A 23,475-nucleotide genomic window follows, 5' to 3' on the forward strand; every position below is an offset into this window, starting at 1 on the left:
ACAGTGAGTAGAAACGTTTTTTCTCTGTCATATGTCAGGAGATTAATTCAGCCTAGTCCTCCAAGGCTTTTAAACTGCTGTGAAAATACAGAAAAATCATAGTCTGGAGGAGCCTTGTAGTTCACAGCAAAGCTCCTGGGACCAGCTCTGTAATTCAGATTAAATTCCAGCTTGTGTTTAAGTGTGTCACAGGAAGCAAAAAGCTAATCTGATAACCTCAGAAAAGGCTGTAAAATGAAATAAATTGTTTTTCTCCCAAGAGCAAAGCCACCAGAACCCCAAGGTAAGTTGTAAAGAAGTCTAATGTTCAAGTTCATGAAAATACTAAACAACAATGGCAGTGAACACCGAACTTGTGAGGAGAAAACTACTGCTTCTATTAGAAAACATTAATGCAGTCAGGCTGTCGATAAGAGCAAGAAGTCAGTAGACTATTACTAAATTAACTTAAGATGAGCCAAAATGATTAATTTTTGGTTTATCAAATCAAATCAAATTTAATTTGTGTAGCACATTTCAGAAGCAAAGCATTTCAAAGTGCTTCACATCATTAAACACAAAAACACAGAGTCATGCAACATTGAATAAACAATCAAAAACACAGAATTTCCTGCCGAGTCTAAGTTCTGCCCTTCAAATCGGCAGGAAGAAAACGCCGCACCCCTTTATGTAAGAACCTGTTGTTACGGAATTGAAAATGATGCAAAAACACACAGTCATAATGGTGTGGTAGCAAGCGCCGGTTTAGAGATATTGCCATCATGAAACAACTACTAATATGGGACAAGTCAATAGAAATTACAATCCTTAAGGCTAAGTTTTATTAATCAAAAGAAAAACAATCCTTTCTATACATTATGTCCACACAAACGGACCCTTGTATGCTGAATTATCGATAATTCACATCAAAACATTGGAGACAGAATGTTGATACAGACTTCCCAACTAAGTGCTAGCACTGTCTTTTAAATTCCACAATTAAGGTCACATGTTCCATATGTGTCCTTCCACAATCTTTTCACAATAGTTGGCCTGAATTTTGACCCATTGTTCCTTACAGAACTGATATGAGTGAGTCAGGTTTGTAGGTCGCCTTCCATCTTTTCAGTAAGACACAGGACTTGGAGCTGGGCTTTGCAATGGCCATTCCCACACACTGACTGTTGTTCTTAAGTCACTTTGTAGCCAACGGGATGGTCTGCTTGGAGTCATTTTCCTTTGACCCCAAGTTTTAACTTATTGCCTGACGTTTTGTGTTGCCTTAACATTTCCACATCATGTCCTTTATTTATGATGCTATGTTGTTAAGTGCTTTGGTCTGTCCTGCTTTAAACACCTGCACAACATAATGCCATCATCCTTGTACTTCACAGCTGAACTTTACAAACTTTCTTCATTATTCCTCAATAGGCAATAATGGTCATTATGACCAAATAATTCAATTTTACTTTTATCAGAACATAAGACATGGTTTCAAAATATGGCTTTTATCCATGAAAGATATTGCAAACTATGATCTGGCTTTTAATCCTACTTCTGTGGTAATGGCTTCTTTCTTTCTGATTGGACTTTCAGAACTTGGTAGTGCAGAACTCATTTCATTGTGGAAAAGAAAATTTAGGCAGGGAAAACACACTGTTGTGTCATTCCCCTTAAATCCTCCAAACCTGCCACTGTATGACTTCCCCAAGGGCACCCAGGGCACTGGATAGAAACCTCAATTTCCTCCAAATTTCTGAAACCTCGCCCAACTGGCCCGCAGCCTAAGCAAGTTTGATTCGCCCACCGCCCCTGGAGAATAATCAAAGCTGCTGTTTTTTCTCTGTGGCGGCACAGATAAAACAGTAATTAAGATAAACATAAATCTGAAAGGTGCTTAGAGTAAGGTGCCCTTTCTCTGGATGTTGAACACACAAAGGCCGCGTGAATCTTGCAGTCATGAGGTGGGGCTGGCAGTAGCCGTAAACTCATTTAGCAGCCTTTCACTTCAAGCTAATGGCTAAATGAACAATGACTTGCACCCCACCTGGTCTCATTACACACGACATGTTTTAGCAGTGTACGCGGCATTAAGCCAATATTGGTACAGAGACCACTCACCTCCCACTGCGTCTGGGTCGTGCTGTGCTAGGTGGGCTGAGTTGTTGAGGGGATGTACGGCAGTGCGTCTCCTTGCGAAGGTTTGTAAAGATTACACCAAATTAATTAAGTTTCTGTTACTCTAAATGACTTATCTGAGGCCCAGCCAGCCCATTGGATGCAAGACCCAACCTCATCCGATGCATACTAATGATACGTATAGCTGTACTGCGGTGAGGGATATTAAATCTGGCTTGCTCACTGCTTCCCAAACGACAGAATGCTATCACCTTGGGTCTCCGTGACAAGGCTGTGGCAATTAGCTAGAGACATAGAGGCAGGGAGAAATAAATAAAAAAAGAGACTGAACACATAATAAAAATTAAATAATTGCTGTGGTAATTATCCTCATCTTTCTCACTCAATGTCACATGGAGAAGCTGGCAAAGCTCTGTAGGGAAAGAGGAATGAGTCTGGGGCTCTTTTTTTGTTGTTGCTGTGTAAACTGGATTAGTGCTTTGCCTGTCCCACCGTGGCAGGGGAGTGATTGGATTAACGGTGTGGAGAGCAGAGCAGCATGGCAGGGGGATAGATTACGAACCCAGTCGGGTTCTTCGATGGGCGTTGCGCGGGCCTCGTAGGAAGGCTTTGGGAGGCCGCAGATGTCTTAAAGGGTCCCCGATAACCATCTAGACACACTCGCACTCCCTGCTCCCACCGTGCTGCTATCTCTGCTCTCCCAGCTCAAACAGCAGCGAACACAGGTTCACTCTTACAGGCTATGATGTCCATTAGGGTTCTCCCTGCTGCGCTGCTGCCAAGTGGAGATAAAGTGGTATCTACTCTTGCTGGTGCATGCTGGTGGGTGGTGAAACTTTCTATAGGTTTTTTTTTTCTACGTCACATTTAAACACAAAATACAGTTGCTTGCTTCCAATGTTGGGGTTATATTTGTCTCTAAATCAAAATGTAATTGAAACAAGGCATTGTAATTAGTTACTAATTACAATGCCTAAAGTAATTTTTCAGATCCTTTGCATGTTGCTCAGCCAAAAGTGAGAAAAGGTCTACTTCTTCTCAAAGGTAGACCTGAGAGGAACTAGACCTCTTAAGTTCAGGTTTAGGTCTGGACCTAAAACTTCGGTCCTGACGTTTTAGGACTTTTGGACTGAAGTCCTGAAACTGGAAAAAAGTTCCTGTCATTCATGTTTGGAGCTGCTGGATTAACACAAATATGAATGGAAGTGGATTAAAGACAGCTCCAAAAGCAGGAAGTGGACTGTAGTGCAGGCCATCCTGGGTAAATACAACCAAAACAAAGAGTCTAACGCTAGAGGGACAAAAGGATTGTGGTCTTTTGGCAAAGACAAAAGAGAAATCATACAACCACTAAAATCTGATGCCACTCCATTTTTTACATTTTGTGAAGCAGGACATGATGTGAAGGCCAGAGGTTTGTATTGTCTAACATAGAGCAATGTGAAAGCAAACTGCACCAACTGAAAATGTAACAAATGTTAACATTTTCTTACACGTTTGATGAAAGAGTTGCGTGTAAAATAGTGAGAAAGTTGCTTAATGTGGCATCATGAAGGACTTCAAACCAATCCAAAGGCCTTTAGACCAGGAGAGCATGTGGGATGGTCCCAAAGAGGAAAGTTGCTCTTCTTGAAGGGTGACTGTTGTGAGGTTTTCCTGTTGAAAGACCCAGTTATCACTGCAGAGATGGGGATCCTCAATCAAGAACCAGTTGGAACAAATCCACTTTCCCAGTCACAGCTGGGCGCTCCTGTACAACCTGAATCTCCAAGATTATAATGGAGCCTCCTCAAAAACATCTCCAGTAAGATTCCTTTGTTATGATCGCAATGGCATACAAATCCATCAAGGTCATCACATTAGATATTTTCTTGAAGGATAAAAACTTTCTCCTACTTTTAAATATTCCATGTTTGTTACTGCTTTGCATTGTCAAAACAGGAGAGTTTGTAGTGATAGAGGACATATAGCCTTTAAAGACTTTTTTTTGTTCTCTAAGCCATTCTCTTGAGGATGCCCTAGGTTTAATGGGCTGTGACTAGAATAAGCAAGGGTCTTAATGTTCTGCCTGTCTCTTCACTGACAGTCAAGCAGATTCCCCGGCTCAGTGCAAGTGGTCTATCAGTTTACTTTTTTGTTTCGAAGCCTTCAGAGTCTTAGACACTTAAATTGTGCTCTTCCTTTGTCCAACCTCAATAGGGATGGACCTTTGCAAGACACATTACTTGTACATCTCAGCAATTTGGCCACATTGAAAGTTAGAAAGTAAAGTTTGCCATCAAGGGTCCATAGTAGTGTCAATGCCTGACGGATAATGACTAGAAAGCCATACTTTGGATGGTTTTGACGTTTTAAAGGTCTTGAGCTCTTCATCACATGAGCTGTCTTTTTGAGTTGCATAAGTTGCAGTCATTTTAGCGTCTCGTTCCTGTTTCTTCTCTTTGGTTTTTACGGCTCGTCCTATTACCTGCTCATGATCCACAAAAACAAAATGAAAATTCTACTTTCTTCCTTGGTCTTAAGATCTTGGTCTAGTGTGGATTTTAAGAAGTAATTTTGATGATTAGGCCTTACGGCTAATTAAAATCTTATTTTTCTAATAATACTCTGACTGGGTTCCACCTGTATGTGGTGTACCTAATAATAACTATGACTGTCTGTACCCTTATCTTAAGTTGTGTAAAGTGAACTACTCAGGTCCTCTTATTCAGTCACACATCAATCGATTGTTCCCCGAGTAATCTACCAACACCTCCAAACTGGGAATGTTTATCCAGGGAACAAAAGGCTCTTAAGACTTTAAGTTTTCCCCCATGAAGCTACAAGGGAAAAGAAAAAGGTGAGTTTTTGCTCTGTCCTCCCTGCAAGCACAGAGTGGGAAGGAGAAGCTGTCACTGAAGCAATGCAGTGTAAGGATCACAATTTGCGCATTCTGCAAATTTAGAGCCAGGCAGATTTAAAATTGTGTTATAATAGTTCTGACCCAGACTTCTCAGTGAGTGGCAGGGAGGACATGGCGATGCTTGAATTAGCAGACAAGTAATTAGATGTGAAGAAACCAGCATTAATTCTGTTACTTCTTTAAATACAGGACATGAACATTAAATATGTCTGAATATACTTTGTTTTTTACATAATACTTGCACAACAAGTATTTTGTCCAGATTCACGGTAGGGTGCAACAGTTAGTGTTTTTGTACTGAAACCTCAAAGTACAGACGGGTAGCAGTCTTGTGCATTCTTTGGGGAATAACGCTTTCAATCAGGAGACAACACAAAAATCTGCTTGCACTGTCTTTTGTTAAGGGCCGCTACAGAAAATAAGAGGATATACTCCTTATCTAAGGCTCTTTATACCAAAGGAAAGCAAGCAAGACCATTAATATTGAGACAACAGAGGCTGGAATGCTTGACTTCACTTATCACTGTAAAAAACACAGTTTTTGCACAGAGAAAACAGCTTTTGACCAGAATTGGCCCTTTATCAGTTTAATCAGGCTCCAGGCTCAACCAGTGCTTCTCAATCCTGGTCCTCAGGGACCACTGTCTGTTGAAATTTTACCCAATCTTTAACGGTTAGTAAGTAATGCGCCGGTTTGAAGATATGAACTCCATGCTAACTCTTCTTCTGGGGGCCTTCTCTATCAAAAGTGATTTGATTTTCTTTCAGTCAAACAAATCCTTTAAATATCACATCTTGTTTTGCTTTATATGGGTAACAAACAAGACTGCAACCATTTTAGATCTTTTTTAATATATTTTGATCATCACACAAGCTTTTTCAGTGTTTTTCCTCTCCAAACTAGATCATGACTATATCATTAGAGCCAGATACACAGAGAGACATCAGACTCCTTGACTGCTTTTACTGGAGAACAAAGACGTTTCTTAAATTTGCTGAGATGGCACTCGTATCAAAGACTTCTATGGTGGGCCAAGAAAGCAAATACAGACCCTAAATGTATGATAGTTTTTCACAGTCTCTTGCAGATGTAATAAATATGGTGTGTGTACTCATTAGGTTCAAACTGAATACAGTTTCTTCAGTTTGAGAAGAAACTGAAGTATTGATAAATAATGCAGTGCTGAAGTGTCTGTTTGATCCTGAAGACAAGACAATGCTGGGGACCATTTTTCTTCAAAGGACAGTGAGGTTTCTTGGCAGCATCAGAAGGAAAGACCAAGTGTTTGAAGGTGGGCCATTGGCCTGTGAGATTATTAGCATGTTTAGTCGTCCTCAGTCCAGTTTAGATGATCACAAGACGTGTAAAAACCCATAGTGTCCATGTTGTCATGTACAATTTATAACCACAGTTCTTTAGCAATGAAAGTCTAAAATTTGTGGAGATGTTTTCCTCCAGATGTCACCGAAATAATAAAAAAAGTCCAGTTTCAGTTTTCACATCTGTCAGTCCGGCAGACTCGATTAGCTCGGGGATCAAAATTGCAACATTTGCTACATTTTCAGCTGCTGGAGTTCACTGTCATTCTTTACTGTCAAAAGTTCCAAACTAATTGCAAAACCTGTTCCCCATGTCTCCTGTGGTGGCGCTGCAACCAAGAACCATTGAAGGAAACAACATAGAAACCTCTGAAGAAGACATGAGTGCAACTTCCTTCTACACAAAATGTAAGCAAAAATGAAGTAGCGTCAGATTTAAGCAGTTGCCAGTTTTCTCCTTTGTCATTGATAAAATAACCACAAGTCATTTCTCCCTACAGTCTTAGAGTAGTGTTTGTTTTGGTTCTATTTACCCAGAATGCTCTGTGCTGTTGTTCATTTTCTGCTTTTGGAGCGGTTTCCGGTTCGCTTGCATCCACATTAAGCCTGTGAAGAATTCACTTTGATCACATCGAGGTTTTTAGGCAAACCAGAGCTTACTGTTTTGGTCCTCAACACAGTTCGATTACGCATTCACACCTCTCCAAGCAAACTGGATTTTCTAGGCAAATGGACTAAAGTTCGAATAAAGCAGAGTGGTGAGAATGCACCTTTAATCCCAGTGACCAAGCAACACAGCAGACTGCTCCAGGAGAAAGTTGTGGGAAGGTTTAAACCAGGGATGGGTTACAAAACAATATTCTAAGATTAGAGCATATCAAAGAGCACTGTTCAAAAATGTATTAAAAGATGACAAACATACCAGGCCATTGCAACTAAGAGCAAATGTTTCCCAGAAGTGTGGAAGTGTAGGCTGAAGAACGCTAGTGTTGAAAGAAAGCTGGTCAGAGTTCACTGAAAGGTGGAGAGAATCGATAGATGGCAAAACGCTTTTGGTTCACCTTCCAGAAACTCTAAACAGACAACCAGAACTACGGATGACCTGCCTTTTGACCCGAGATTCTGCAGCAAGACTAGAAATCTGGTGTTCCCAGATGCAGTCTTTCCAATCTGATTGAGCTTGAGTTAGTTTGCTGGTGAAAATTCAGTCAACATGTGTGCAGCTGTGATGGCAGTAAAGCTAGTTGCTCTACATTTTTTAGTTTTGTTTATAAAAAAGTTTGAAAACCATGTATTATCTATTTTTCACACATTTTACAGCTATGTTCCACTTTTTATTGGTCTATTACATAAAATCTCAATACACTGACATCTGTGGTTGTATTATCAATGTTTTATGTTTATTAACGTGCATTTTTATTGATTTTTCCAGACAAAAACAGTTTAAGATCTTAAATACTTGGGTAGGCACAGTGGTAAGCAGAGGCTCAGATGAACACGGGCTCCTTTTACGGACTCCTGGAGTTTTGACGCCACCTGGTGCAATGACCTCACTTTAACAATACTTTAAGCATCATTTCATTTCAGTCTGCTCCCACTGAAATCTACAAAATGAGCAAGACTTCGCAAAATCAAATTACCTGATGGAGGGACCTGAACTTTCTGTCAGACTGCAGGGATCAAAATTTGACACAAATTACAGAAATACGCTTCATTATTGTAACAAATCAGGGAGCAGCTGTCCTGGACTTCTCATTCCAGTCAGCCAATGGAGGCTGCGGGAATTTAAATAGGCATTTTAGGAAAAATGACAGAAGAAAATTAGCTGTCAAACTTACCGCACTGCACAATGTACTGCTCTGTATGAAGGAGGACGTGCAATATAAAGACACCTTGTCATTACACTACAGGAAAATAATAGCTTTATTAGTGACATCTGAGAGCTCCATGTTGTCAGAGATGCTGCACATCTTCAGTGTGTTAAACACACACAAATAAAAGCTGTGCAAGTTTCAACGGACAGGGCCTTTTAGAGCTTTCAGCGACATTTATAGATACCCAAACATGTATAATTCAGAATTCAGGAAAACTTTTTCAGTGCATCTTGAGTAAGTGGGTGGGGGGGGAGAAAAACATGTATAAGGCAGCCGGCAGAGCTGCCGTCTGTCTGCTTGAGATCTGGAGTTGTCTCTCTTTAAACAACACAGTGCAGGTGGAGCAGAAGGATGCGACAGATGGGTGGGATTTAGGACAATATTCATATCTATCTTGAAGTTGCTCCCTCGTGCTGCAAAGTGTTTCCTGGTGTCCCACAGGGCAATAAGCTTCCATACCAATAGTCAGCGATGGGGTAGTTGTAGCTCCCTGGCAGGATGCTGCTATTTATAGTTACTCAACACAGTTCAGAGCACCTGGTCTGTTGGCTCTGAGGACAGCATGGGGAGCGATGCTATCAACAGCATATAGAATCGCCGAGAGTTAAAATCAAACTGCCCTAATAAAACAAATTCATTTTGTAGCATTTTTCTGATATATGTGGAGTATTAGAACATTTTTTTGTTGTAGTCAAGCAGGTCATCCTGATTTCACATCCCACAGCCAAATGGTAAAGCTGAAGATGCACAAGTGTTTGTCATTTGCCACTAGAACATAAACCAATCCTCCATTTGGGAAACACAGGGACTTTGTGCTGCTTTATATGTGCTAACTTCTGTTAGTTTATTACTCAGAACAGGTACTAAACATGGAGAACCAACACTTACCTTTATACTTTACCAATCTAGAGTAAACTTAGAAAGTACCATCTACGTCGGTTCCAGAATGACTGGGATCAACATCTAGTTTTAAGCAGCAGTCCGGAACAAGAATCAAACATGGAGAACCAACCAAAACTCTTGTTATCCAGCAACCCAGAACAGGAGCATTTAGTTTTATACGTCACTTTTAAGCTCTGGAGACCGCAGGTCATCATCAGACATTTAGCTTGGGGATGAAACTATCTCTGGTCTAAAACTGTAAAGCAGCTAATTTGAGATTAGCACTCTGGTTTTAGGATCAGAGTTTAGCATCAGGCTCTCTGCTCGGTGTCACTATCTGGCTTCTTAAAATATTTTTTTAATATTGCAATGTATTGTAAAATGTTGCTTGTTATAGAAACTCCATGTAGTTGAAGATAGACATCATTGCCATAAGATGCCATAAGAAGTCATGTACGACACACTGCTCAGATTCAGATTAGTAATGGTGGCACATTGTTGTTCCCATGCCTTTCCTCTTCTATGTGGGTGTTTTCTACCATCTTGACACAGAACTTATTTCAGATTCATATCTGAACAATAAGCAGGAGATTTCAGGACCGAAGCTTCGGATGGCGTTGCAGGCCTTTCACTGTAAATGTCCCTGGGTAGGCCCTAAAGAAACAGCAATTCTTAGACAGAGTTTGACTGAACCAAAATGCGGGGGGGAATCTTGAACTGAACATGAACTGTTTTGTTTTTGGCCACTTGACCCTGTTTTTATGAATTCCAGCTGAATACTTATTCACAGCTAACCCCCTCTGTTATCCTGGTCAGAGTCCAGCTACACATCATGTATCCTGCTGTTTCTTTTCATCTGTCAGCGAGGAGCATATGAGGACCGTAACCTTTTCACCACCCCTGGTCCACCTCCCATCGCACAGACAGCTTGAACCATCAGTGGGACTTTCAGGAGTCAAGGGCATGTTCCCTTGCTGCCTTTGCTGCTTCTGAATAAAACCAGTGTGAGAACTTAAACGTAGCACCATGCAGCAGAACCTTCCTATCATGTCAGCAAAACCCAGCACTCCTCACTTAAAATACTACATTTTCAGTAATTACATCAAAAAAATACCATGCAGCTCATTTTTGCTCCATTGCGTTTGATAAAATGTCTCTGTTTATTCGCTGTTATGTACAGTATATTGTGCTTGTAATTGGTGAGATGGGAACAGCCAACTCATCCAGTCTTCCAAGTGAGCGGTATCTGCCTGCTAACTCAGTTGTGACTGACACAATTAGATAAGCTGCTCTACAGCCAAAACAAGGAGACGCATTCAGCTGTTTTATTCAAAGAGGTCTGCCTGATCTAGGAGATACATCTACAGTCCCAGTGGTAATCACTAAGACACTCTGGAGCCGAGGGGAAAGATTTAAAGATCCTTCAGATACAGTAACACTTCCCCAGAAGCTCCATAGAAATGCACTTTGGTAAAAAAAAGGGACTAATGTTGAACCAAACATCGTTACTACTATTAGAGAGCCATTAACTAACTAGCAGATCAACCAATCCTTCATTAGCTTTTCTGTTTACTTACCATTAATAAAGTTGTGAGGTTGTTTTCAAAGCCTCATCATTAGAAAATGTTTTATTATGGTGTCCTCCTGACAAACTAAAGATATTTGAGTCAGCATTCTCTAATGTTAGGGGTCTTGACTGTTCAACTCATTAGGCAACCAGTAAGTGCCATCGCATTAAGAATTTCCTAATGATGAGGCTTTTAGGATAAAAGTTTGTCGTTACCTAACCTTAATTAGTTAGTTAGGTATAATTAGTTAAGTTCATGATTTGTTCATAATTGGTTCTTTTTGTGCTAAACCGATTTTTGCAACCCTTATTAGGAAGCAGAAACTAATGAATCAAGAATCAAGTTCATTAGTTTGTGATTAATTAATAATTATTGCTGTATTAAAGTAGATTTTATGACTTATTGGAACATTTTACCTAATTAATCAAGAAATAACTGCCCATATTTTTATAAGGTTTTGTTTAATAACTCTTCTCTGTTTACTGAGATTTAATAATTAGCAAGCCACTTATTCAACATTATCAAAACAGGAGGACATTATTAATAAGTGTTACCTTATTAGGCAATGGCTAACCAGAACACTAGTCCATCATTAGCAAATGGATAACTAGCAGAAAGTTGATAATTAGTTTATTGTTTTAGACACATTTATTGTTTCTATTTCTGGCAGAACAACAAACACTGACAAAGACCTGACAGCTCTGAAGCAATGTGTGTATTTTTGTTTTAATCTGAAGAACCGGCGCACTAACCGTAGAAGACTGATGCCAAACAATTAGCCATGGTTCATATTAAAAACTGACCTGAAGCTGCTGCTGTCCAAACATCCAATCATCCTCCCTCACCAAGATTTGATTCTGAACCTATTACAAGCTTTGAATATTGCCTTTACAGGAGGATGCCTGCAAATGAATATGTCATTAGGCTTAACTTGCACAGATGGAAAAAAAAAAACACATTTATTTTTAGACGTGCGATGAAATTCAATTCTGCTGAGAAAACGATTTTACACGTAAAATATGGAATTTAACGGTGAAACAAAACTACATGTGTGTTTATGGTATTTTCGTGTCTGATTTAGTTTGAGTAGTTTTTTTTAAACATCACTGCACTACTGTGATCTGCCTCCCTTTGCAGAACCAGACAAGAGCACAACTAACCCGTCCCATCCAGAAACCGAACTTTCTCTAAATCCTCAATCTGCATCGAACACAGCTTCCTGCTGCATCACGTTCAAAACTTAAGCAAATTGTCTGCTTTTAAGAGCATAATATAGTAATCATGCAGATGGCAAGCATGGATAAGCTATGAGCTAGCTACAGAAACCACCTCCCTTCAGATTTCCTAACAAATCATTTTATGGGTGCAGGGTTGCTCTCCACCCCCAGCAGGCAGGTGCTCTATAAGGGCTGGCAATGCCCCAAGCAGCATCCGAACGGGCCCAGCTGTCACGCTGGGAAAACACTATCAGGCGCACCTAAAGTCATTTTACAAAGCCCAGCTATTTGAGGCAGCCAGATCTGCAGCAGCCATCATCTGCTCAGCAAAAAAAAAAAAAAAAAATCAGCAGCCTAGCATTTGCCGCCTGGTTTGAGGCATTCATAGTTGCTAATCGTGTTAAACAGTAGAGGAGACACGATTCACAAGCAATATAAACAAGCCTCTAAGCGTCAGGCTGCAGGCTCAGCAGCTCGTCTCCTAGCGCGCTGTTAACGCGCTCTATCCTCTACCGTGAATGCAAGAGGTGTGGCGAGAAGGCCCGAGGCTGAACTGGTGATGGGAGAGCTGCTAACTCTTCTTAGAAGAGGAGAAAATTAGAAGCATAAACATATAAACAACATAGCACAGCAGAGCAGCGGCTACCACCTATTAGAGTTAGCTTTTTATTCGGGAGCCCAAGAGGCCTGATTTAGCGCTGCTTTGAGCCTAATTAGGGAAAAACAGAACTGTAAACTAAATTTAGTTCACAAGTTTAGAGTTTCCATTTATTAAAATGAATGTTGACTTTATCAGCTGAAGGCCATCGGGTTTGACGGCGTCTCCTTAGGCACACAGCAGAAACTCTAATGTTCCAATCACCATGGTACTTCAGATATTGTTATTTTGTTGTCAGTGAAAACATCATCATCATCATCTGAAGCTCACCCTGTAGTAGTCGCTGCTGTAGATATCCCTGGACATGCCGAAGTCTCCAATCTTGACCAGAAGGCCGTTTCCCACCAGACAGTTGCGAGTTGCCAGATCTCTGTGAACAAAGTGCTGGGAGGCCAGGTAGACCATGCCTGAGGCGATCTGGGTAGCGATGTGCAGCATCTGGGAAAGGCCCAGCTCCCCGTTGGACTGCAGCGGCTGGCCGTCCACCAGGATCATGGCATCAGGGCCGTGGGCTCTGAGTTAGGAATAACAATTCAGGTTGGAAATGTGATGTGATACCTTTGGTCAATTTCAGAGGCCTGTTGGGATAAACCGCTTTAAACAGTAAAGAATTAAGGAGGAAAGTACTTCAACGCTGCATAAATATAATTGTTATTACTCCTTTTTCACATTTAGGAATGGTACAACCAGTAGAGTTGATGTAGTTTTGGAGAATATAGGAAGTAGCAGGAATGACTAAACATGCTACATAATAAAAGCAACACAAACAAAAATACATTACACTTCAGACAGACAAGTATTGAAAAGTTGGAACTTCAGACCAGAATTAATCTATGTTAGGGTTGACTAAAGATTGCATGAGTAAGTTTCTCACAATCTTGTTTGGACGGTTTTTTAATCCTGGAAATGTTCTCGAGGTAATAAAAGGCAGATTTTGTAGCTGTCTTTATGTGTGTCTGAATGTCCGGGTCAGAGTTCATCAGTTTTCAGGCCTCATTACTACCTGAAAGCTGTGCATTGGCTCTTGATCTTCCTCTGTAGGTCCAAATAGTTCAATTTTTTTGCCAGTTAGCTGAAGAAAGTCATATTGATTGATTTATTTTCTATGCATCTGCTCAGTGCTTAAATGGGTTCGCAGTCACCTGGTGAGTATAATCTGCATAGTTATGGTAACTAATCTTGCAACTTTTATAATCTGAGCTTGTAGGAGCATGTAGACCAGGGGTGTCAAACTCCAGTCCTCGAGGGCCGGTGTCCTGCAACTTTTAGAAGTGCCTCTGCTGCATCACACCTGAATAGAATAATTAGGTCATTAGCAAGGCTCTGGAGAACTGAGGAGGTAATTAAGCCATTTGATTCAGGTTTTTTGTACCTGTGGCACATCTAAAAACTGCAGGACAGCGGCCCTTCAGGACTGGAGTTTGACACCCCTGATGTAGACTTTAAATAGGAGAGTTCCCAGGTTGAACCTTGGGGTATCCCACATATAATTTTTGTCTACATCAAAGAAATGTTACCTCCTGATACAGAAATATCAGTTTTCTTTTTTCAGGTAAGACTCACCCTTTCACGTAACACAACCCTCCCTTCACTTCAATAATATGTTGTGGTCAACAGGGTCAAATACTGTGCTGAGACATAACAGAATAAACACTGTGCTTCTTCCAGAGTCCATATTTATGTGAAACCGGACTGAAATACATCAGAGGTCATTGCCAAGAAGTCATTTAACTGTTGAAAAGCAGCTTTTCAACCATCTTGCTATTTTATGTGTTAGTGATTGACCAGTAATTTTCCAATAGCAAAAAAAATACACTGGAATTTGTGGCCATATGACAAATTCATATATAACCACACGTTACGTTCAAGGGAGATGAATATCTTTCAAAAGGTACTGTCCACACCGCAACAGGTAGTGCAGTAGCTCTGTGCTAACTAAAACATAAGCGTACACATCACATGTTGGACTGTGTTAATTCAGCTTTAAGAGTGTCATAGCCGCCGTTTGTAACCGGATGCAGACGTCCAAGTGTGTGCTCGGCTTGACAGAGTGCCCTTTAACACAGTAACCCACAGCCGCATTAATAAAGCCTTATCCAGAACACAGTCATGTCTCATTCTGTGTGTTCAGAAGAATTAGCATAATAAAGAGAAAAATGAGAGAAATGTGAGCAAATTAACTTGAACCTGCAAGCGCTCGGGCTGCTTTAATTGCGCTGATAAGCTGTTCTGTGCCTGCACCGCTCTGATTAATTCTGTGGCTGTAATTTGAGCTGCGGAAAGCAAAACTTTTGACTTTGCCCGACACGTCGGGAACTCGAAGCGAGGTCTGTGGAATCTCATCCACCTGCGGTGCGTTTACCAGAACAGGCTGAGTGCAGGTTTCTGGGTGACAGTGAAGAACTCATTTCCTGTGAAGTGTCCCCGCTGTTCCCATCACCTTCTTGTCAGCGTGATTACTGAGCGGGCGCCGCTCAGGAAAGGCTGATGCTCTTCCGCTCTGTCAGCCTGGCTTTCAATCTCCATTTTGGAATTTTAGTGCCATTCTGTGTTCTTTGCTTTAGGTGTGATGGTTAAGGGGAATTAGAGCCCCTTTATGGCCTTTACTCTTTTTTACCCCTTCCTCCATATGCAGCGGTGTCTGATTGGACGCAAGCTGCCCTCAATTCATCTGAAGGTTGAGTGAGACCCGAACATCTGATCTGATTCATTCCCATTGATTTAGAGCACATCACATCTTTTAAATGTGACCAAAAGGCCCGGTAGATGAAGACTCAACGCCGTCTTGCACCTTGCATGAAAGAATTTCATCACTCGCGACGTTGCCTTTCATTTCAGGAATGATTTCCCGACTGAAAATCTTCACGCACTTTTGAGCCCGCGCACACGCGAGGCGCGCTCGCACTCAATCAAAACATGTCATCTTTTCATCCACCGCTCAAGATTTAAAAACAAGAAAGACCACACACACACACGCACACACACAAAAGCATACACACAGCTGCCGCCGCTGTCATCGCACTTGAAATAGCACGCTTCTATCTCTCACTCCTCTCGAGCGTGCTGACATCAGCTCCAGTCAAGCCTCCCATTACCAAAGCGCTCGCCATAGCGCCATCGTGTCGCTTTTGTTGGAGCTTATCGGAGGTCGTTTCCCTCAGTGCAGCCTGACAAATATGGAACAAAAGTGCCGCGGCGTGTGTGTGCGCGTGGACGTCAACAGTCCTGAAGGGGGACTGGAAATTTTAGCACCGGCAGAACTTTGAGTTTTTTTGGATTTCTGTTAAAAATGTCTAAAAATGCTTTGTGCCTTGTAAGGAATTCATGTCCCTTGATCTTGTTCACGTTTTGTCAAATTACAAGCGCATCAGTCTTCAATATTATTTTATGTGACAGACCAACAAAATGAAGTGCAGAAACTGGGTAGGTGAAAACCCCCCCAACTTTGACAAGTTTTCCTGTCCTTGCTGAAGAAAAACTACGACTCCACCACCAGCGCTGTGTTTCACAATGAGCATAATGGATCCAGGTTGACATGTAGTGTTAGTTTTCCACATAGCTCTTTGCATGTTGGCACGTCGAACATCACTACTTGTGAAATAGCTAAAGCCTAGTCAGACTGGGTGTAGAGGGTGTGAAAAGCTATTTTATTGCCACAAAAGCCCTTTAGGATTTCAGTGTAGCCATTTCATCTATTGCTTTGTAGCTGACTGTACGTTTGGGACCAATGACCTGAGAGGGGACAGAAAGAACAGGAGGTTTCCACTCACAAAGACTCTGTCTGTCTGTGGTTTGCAAACAGAACCAGCCACCTTCAGTTCAGTAATGATAAACACCGAGTGCAGACTTTGGTTTTCACCAGTTACATTTACATGAGTTACTTTTTGGAAAGAATGTACTTTCAAGAGTATTTTGACTGTGTTGTACTTTCTTCTTGTACTTGAGTAATTTCATTATGACTTATTGCTGCTCTTTTGGATTCTCTACTCAATGTGAGTAACTTCACAGAATGAAGAACAGGATTGCTTTATCCAAAGCTTCACCAGACACACACCTGCAGTTCTTGTTCAAGTTTAATAATTTTTATATACCGAAAAAAATTTATCTGTAAAACACTTATTTTTGGCCTGATGTTATTTTGTAATTATATTTATATGAAGTGCCTTCTTTTTGATCTTTGAAATACCAATATTTCCACATAACTTCATATTTTGGTCAATCTAGTATCTTTTTAAAATATTAATTAATGTTTGATCAATTACTTGAGCAACATTTTTACCAAACACCTTATCAATCTCTACTCTAGTAATTTCTTGGACGGCTACCTTTTACTTTTACTTCAGTAAAAATATGTTGAAGTAGTGCTACTCTTGCTTGAGTGCAGATTTTCTCTACTCTACTCACCTCAGACATATATTTCCACGCACATTTAGTGAAACACTGACCTTAGGAACTTATTCAGGTCTCCATGCTTCATGTATTCGAACACCATGATCAGCGGGTCTCCGTCCACACACACTCCATAGAACTTGACGATGTGGTCGTGCTGCAGGTTGGTGAGCAGCTCTGCTTCCCGTTGGAAGTCCTTCCTGGCTGACAGGTTGGGATCTTTTAGTGTCTGAAGGGGGAAATGAAAGGATTTATGTGAATGACTTGTCTAACGTGTCTCTAGGGAAAACAATACCAGTTTCTTTGAAACATTTTGCCTGCAAAAGGTGTTTGTAGGCGTCATGTTTGATGAGTGTGTTTAATCTGTTTGTGTTCAGATTTGTCAAAATCATTGGATAATTGTAATGAAAGCTTTATTTTATTCTTAAGAAGTGACAATGGCAAATCTAGAAAGATAAACACAAAGGGATGATGAATTACAACGCACGTTTGCTTAATTCTCACGACAACCATCTTGTTTGACTTTTCACTTCTCTTCACAGTGGGGAACGGATGTTTACTGCGCACGCAATTTCCGGTAAGCTTCATCGCGTGAAACTGGTGCATTGCATTCGTCGACGCCAATCATTGGCAATTTGTCAACATTTTAAACTTCCACACAATCTATGCTTCCAGCAAACAATCATTTCTCAGAAGCAGAAGGTCCAGAATCTCTGGATGAAGCAAAAACTTAGAATTAGAACTGTTGAAAACCCAATACATGTAACTTTTCAGTCTTAAAGCTGAATAATAGGAGGCTTAACATCATGGCCATCTGGCCAACAGGGTATTTCTTCACCTTTTGCAGTTCTGACCTTTTATGGTCAGACTTTCTGAAGGTGTGCTGTAGTATCTGGCACCAACATGTCACCAAGTTGTGAGCAGCTTGTTTAAGCAGAACATCCTGGAAGATGCTTGACTGGATTTTTCAGGATGTATTGTCTCTATGAAAAGTTGTACAACAATGCTAAAGTAGAACAATGCTTAGATAGATTGTCTCGAGTGAAAGTAATATCCACAAGCATGACACTGCACAAGATTTTTCTTCAGCAGAAAATTATTCAAACCATCACAGTGCCACTACCTCCATCCTGGTGCTGTTCCCTCATGTAAATAATTCACATTACGTCTGTCTATTGACGTAATGGACGTGGAAGAAGACATGATCTATCAAACCAGGTCATTTTCCCCCATTGTTCCATGGTTAGAGTCTGATGTTTGTGTGTCCATGGTTGGTTCTTTTTGATTTCGATAGCATTAGCATATGTAGCCAGTGTATTAAGACATCGTTCTATCAGAACCAGCATGGACTTCTTCAGTTCACACTGCAGTGGACCACATCCATACCTGCAACAGAGAGCTTTGGCTGTCCATGTCACTGGTTCACTACTTGACACAGAACAAGAGCTCCAAGTTTGGAGATGTTCTGACCCAATCGTTCAACCGTCACCATCAGGCCTTTGTAAAACCCACTTAAATCTTTAAGCTTCCCAGCTCCCCTAATTTCACAACTCTCCTAAACAGCTAACAATGTTCTTACCAGGGTATATCAGCATGGCTCCCTCTACTGTTATTTGATTTGCAGCAAAACAAATTAATTAATCAAAACGACTATTTTGGAAGAAGAAAACTGATCCGTTGACACTTGGGATTCATAACATCTACATATAAATTTTGTTTCCATATCACAGAATTTCAAACTGATTTTTCTTTTCACGAACAAATACGGAAAAACAAAAAACACAGAAAGAGTGGCTATTTAATTTTCACTGGAATACAGTTTTATTTCTTTTCATGTTTAAAATGAGATTTAAAAAAACGCAGTTCGGTTATCTTTAAGCTCAATTTTAATAACATGTAGTGAATATTGCAGAGGGCAATACAGAGGGAAATGCACCTTTAGTCTCTGCTGTTGGTAATCTCATGAATCCAGCAGTGAAATGTAAATGAAATGGTAAACAGGCTCTGAATATACAGCATGTGTCCTGCCTTGTTGACATCTCTAGTACCTTACATGTACCTTACATTTTAAGCAAAATTCAGCTATTTACAAGAAGTCAAACAGTTTATTTTTAGTAAATAACTAAATGTTAAATATGTTTTCTTGTACAGTGTATTGGCATATGGCTTTTAGGGTGCCACAGATCCAGACAAGCTTTACTTATTCTACTTTTTAAAGTCCAGTTGTTTCCTGGTTTTTCTATTTAGTTGACAGAAACGGTGTCGTACATGTAGCCCTCTGGCAGGCAGGGGTTAATCTCCATAGAGTTCCCCAGGTCACAACCGAAGACCGTGGGGCTTTGTCAACAGAAAGCGCAACATTGCACACCTTTAAATATACATACATATATTTTACAACCCTTATCTGAGCCTTAAAAGCATGTCAAACACCCCTTTCAGCGACTGCTTTCAAACACAGACTTAAACTCTTGCCCTTCCCTTAAACTCTTCCAGCAGCTGTGTGGCACTGTTTGACTTACTTCCCACTAAACCGAGCTGTGAATAATAGAAAATGGCATTGTTTAGCAACTCGTTCAGAGTGGTTATGTTTGAAAGCACATAAGAACACAATCTTCCTCCCGCAGGCTACCGTATAAGCCCAAAAGAGAGCTCAAGAGAGATTTTCCCCAGCTCCTCCCACTGAAAAACACCATGAGCGAGAGAGCAAAATGCATCAACATGTTCTAGCTTTGCACCGTATTCATGCTAATATGGACAGAATCTATTTCTTTTTTTTTTTTGTCTCTAGCTTACACACATCTACATCAACACGTTACAAAAGCCAGCATTTCCTGGTCGTAAAGCACTGCCTCTATAATCTACTGTTATAGCAGCTGTCATTTTCTACCCTCCTCAACATCTTGTACATATTGTAGAAATGAGTTCAACAATCACTGTGGCTGTAATGTTCTGGAAGGAAAGGTGGAGCTGCACACAAAATAACCTGATCTGATTGGTAATAAGATGAAGCACAGAGGTGCCTTGAACCTGCCTTTCGGTTGCAGAGCACATAAAATGCCAACTCTTGATGGGATGTCAGGTAAAGCCTCCAATATGAGAAAAGAGAAATAAATAACAGCTATAAGCCTTATTGCGGTCTCTCTCCTGGAGAGAGAGAGAGAGAAAAAAAGACTCTTGACACTTCATCAGCAACAGGAAAATACACAGAGTTGCCACTTCTGATCTCCTCAGCCTTGAGTCCTGTTTTCCCAGCCTGCTGCTAACATTATCGCAGATGGAATGACCTCGGGATGGAAATGCATTTATACTTGTATGTGCGCCACTATTTCAGCGCGGTGCTCGAGGTGGTTGAGATGTACGACGGCGTAGATGAAATGATCATAAAATTCTATTACCAAATCAAACGGCGCTCTTGAGGAAATGTTTTTGGTCTGGGCTTTTCTCCAAACCAGTACCTTCAAAGTGCACGCCGACAATAAATTAAGGGAAAGCACTGCGGTGAATTTTTCCCCAGAGTTGACCTTCGAGCGTGTTCAGAGAGCCTCTGTGTCCTCTTGCTTCTCTTCCAGGCAGGAGGAAATGGACATTGTATTGGCTTTTAGACAGGTTACAGTAGCTGCATTTCCATTGACCGTATAATTGTGCAGTTTGACATTTAAAAAATAAATTTGTTTGGTGAAAACAAAGATATTTTTGAAAAAAATAATTTTTCAATAAAACGTTTCTGCGTTAGGATGGTGTTTTTTTGACCGTGTCAAAATTAGTTGACTTCGCTAAACGTCAATGGAAGCAACTTTTTCGCAAAACACGAGTCACATGATCAATGACCAGATGTTGCCACTGGTGCAAACCTAGAAGAAGACAACAGGAAGTAGTTTCAGGATCATGGTGCATAAACTTCTCCACATGTAATCTTAATTGTGTTTCTTTTTTAATGGAAACACCGCCATTGTAAAATTGTGTGTTTTGTGCCATTTCTAGTGAAAACACAGTTACTAAAACAGGCCTGGTTATATAAAACCTATTCTACTCTGTGTTTAAACTTAGCTAAATGGCCGATATTAACCAGAGCGTCAAGATCACTTTATTAAATACGGGTTGCTACAACCAGGCTGGACAACCTTGTACTTTCAGAGCCCCTTGCATTTTTAATAGCACTGATTCAACACGGGGTTTGAAACATTCCTGGGACATTTTCATCCATATGAACATGATAGTATCATATATTCTGCACATTTCTAGCTTTAAGATCCATAAATCATAAATCAACCAACCTTCCGTTCTACCACATCCAACAGCTGCTTTATTGGATTTAGATCTAGAGAGTGAAGGAAACTGGAGTTCATCGCTTTTCAAGAAATCCGTTTGAGATTGCTTGAGTTTTGTGCAGTAGTCCATTAGCATGCTGGATATAGACATCTAAAGATGGGTACCATACCAGCATCAGTGTCATAAAGATAAAATGTTCTTGTTGCTGACATCACCATCTGAACGTTGCAGCAGAAATTGAGACAAGCCAGACGCTGCAACGTTTTTCCAATATTTTGTTGTCCTATTTTGATGAGCGTGTGTGAATTATACCCAGACTTTTGCCCCTTCATGTCTTGATTGTAGCAGTTGGTTTTTTGAGCTACCTTTGCTGTTTTTAACCCTTGTTAGCCACTCTCCCCAATCACCTCTGACAATCAAGAGATTATGCCAACATGACTGCCGCTTTTCCCTTTTTTGGGCCATTCTCTGTAAATTGGGGCGATAATTGTGTCAGAGTGTCTTATATCTGAACATCAGAGATACTCGGACAAGCTCATGTGGCACCAACAACCACGTCATGTTCAATATCACTTAAATCCGTTATCTCTCATTCCAAAGCTCAGTTTGTACTTTATCAAGTTGTCTTAACCACACCTGGATGCCTAAATATATTAAGTAGCTGCCGTTTGATTGGCTGTGTTGCCATTTGTGAGTTAACACAAACTCTTATATGAGTGAGAACACAATCCATTTGTCGGTAACCCATCCTGTTAACTGAGGTACGAACCTTGGTAGGAAAAAACAAACCATCACTGCAAGAGGCGCAATTTAAAACGAGAAAGTCTGCAGCCCCAATTAACACAGCCCCAATTAACACAGATGGCAAAAGGCATGTAAGTCATTTGACTTACATGCCTTTTGCCATCTGTGTGTTTTCTTAAAGGACAAGGTCTGTGTCGAGAGTTGTTGTCAACCCACCGCTGTTATTTCTCTAATCCATCAAACGAGACGGCGATGGGCCCCGCAGCAGAAGACTTAAGGAAGTGTTTGCCGGCTTGGTAGCTCAAGAGTGTGATGTACTTGTACTGATATGACAGATGGTCTCTCCGACCAGCTGGTTGGCAAAGACACACCAGGACTTTGACAGTGAAATGCGTCATGTCCGTCATTTCTTGCCATTAACCACACACCTGATAGGATCAGCCGGAAGTGTGTGACAGAGGAGACGGCTGGAATCCAAGGCTGGTTTCTTTACACAGTAGAAAATAATGTCTATGCCTGATGTGTTCAACCGATTGGGGGGCGGTGAGATCTCCTTATCTCCGTATCTCCTTAGGTGGGGAAAAGCCCATGTTTATTGGACACGGTCAGCTTGATAGGTGATTGAGGAGCAGATTTGAAAATGCCTTGCTGCGTTATGACAGAGCTGTTCTGTGAAAAGGACTTCCGACTGCATTGTTTGTAAAAAGATTATACACATTTAAATAATTCATCCTTGAAGGATGATAGAGGAAAGCTTATTTATTTAACACAAACTCATACCGTCACTGCAGTACATCCATCTGACTACCCTATTTAGAAAAAAGAGGGGGCAGACTCTACTCCAAAACGCTGCATCTCTATTTTTTATTTGTGTTTTTGTAACTCTACATTCATCCAACTCGTCACATCTGTCTGTGGCTACATTAATAATGAACAAATGAAAAGAATATAAAAGACCATTTGGCTTAACTGTGAATTTACATTGAGAAAAGTTCAATTTTTGAAGACGCAACATTTCTGGATGACAGCAACAAAATGTAATAAAATAATCTGGTTGTGTTAACTCTTTGGACACCATAGGAACATTGGGCACATTTCTTCACTCCAACACACACAAACACACACACTGACAACCGAGTAGTGAAGATGTACCTTGACAGCCACCAGCATCTTGTCCTTGGTGGGGCTCAGGTTGTAACACTCTGCCAAGAAGACTTTACCGAACGCCCCTTCACCCAACTCCCTCTTCAGGATGATGTCTCTCCGCTTTATATGCTGCACGACTGAAACAGGAGACAGAGGAACCGTAAATACACATATATGTGCTTACACTTATCCTAAGCTTCAACGTCATGTTGATTTCATGCTTTTAATTGTCACCTTTCTAAAATAATGTTTTGTTGTTTTTTTTTTCCCAAAGCATCTTTAGGGAATTTTCTTTTTCTTTTCTTTTCTTTTCTTTTCTTTTCTTTTCTTTTCTTTTCTTTTCTTTTCTTTTCTTTTCTTTTCTTTTCTTTTCTTTTCTTTTCTTTTC

At 40.6% G+C, this 23,475-nt stretch overlaps 1 protein-coding gene across 3 annotated transcripts in view; it reads right to left on the bottom strand.

Moving 5' to 3' along the window:
* The window catches only part of ntrk3b (neurotrophic tyrosine kinase, receptor, type 3b), a 273,282-nt gene that overhangs the window by 16,085 nt on the left and 233,722 nt on the right, over nucleotides 1–23,475 (bottom strand). For all 3 annotated transcript variants that reach the window (XM_008404813.2, XM_008404814.2, XM_008404812.2), the window contains 3 exons: nucleotides 23,094–23,224; nucleotides 16,985–17,157; nucleotides 12,810–13,053 (listed from right to left, as the gene is read on the bottom strand). In XM_008404813.2, the coding sequence (XP_008403035.1) occupies nucleotides 12,810–13,053; nucleotides 16,985–17,157; nucleotides 23,094–23,224 (548 nt within the window). The remainder of the gene's footprint in view (nucleotides 1–12,809; nucleotides 13,054–16,984; nucleotides 17,158–23,093; nucleotides 23,225–23,475) is intronic.

This window comes from Poecilia reticulata, linkage group LG3 (genome assembly GCF_000633615.1).
Source record: "Poecilia reticulata strain Guanapo linkage group LG3, Guppy_female_1.0+MT, whole genome shotgun sequence".
Classification (NCBI taxonomy): Eukaryota; Metazoa; Chordata; class Actinopteri; order Cyprinodontiformes; family Poeciliidae; genus Poecilia; species Poecilia reticulata.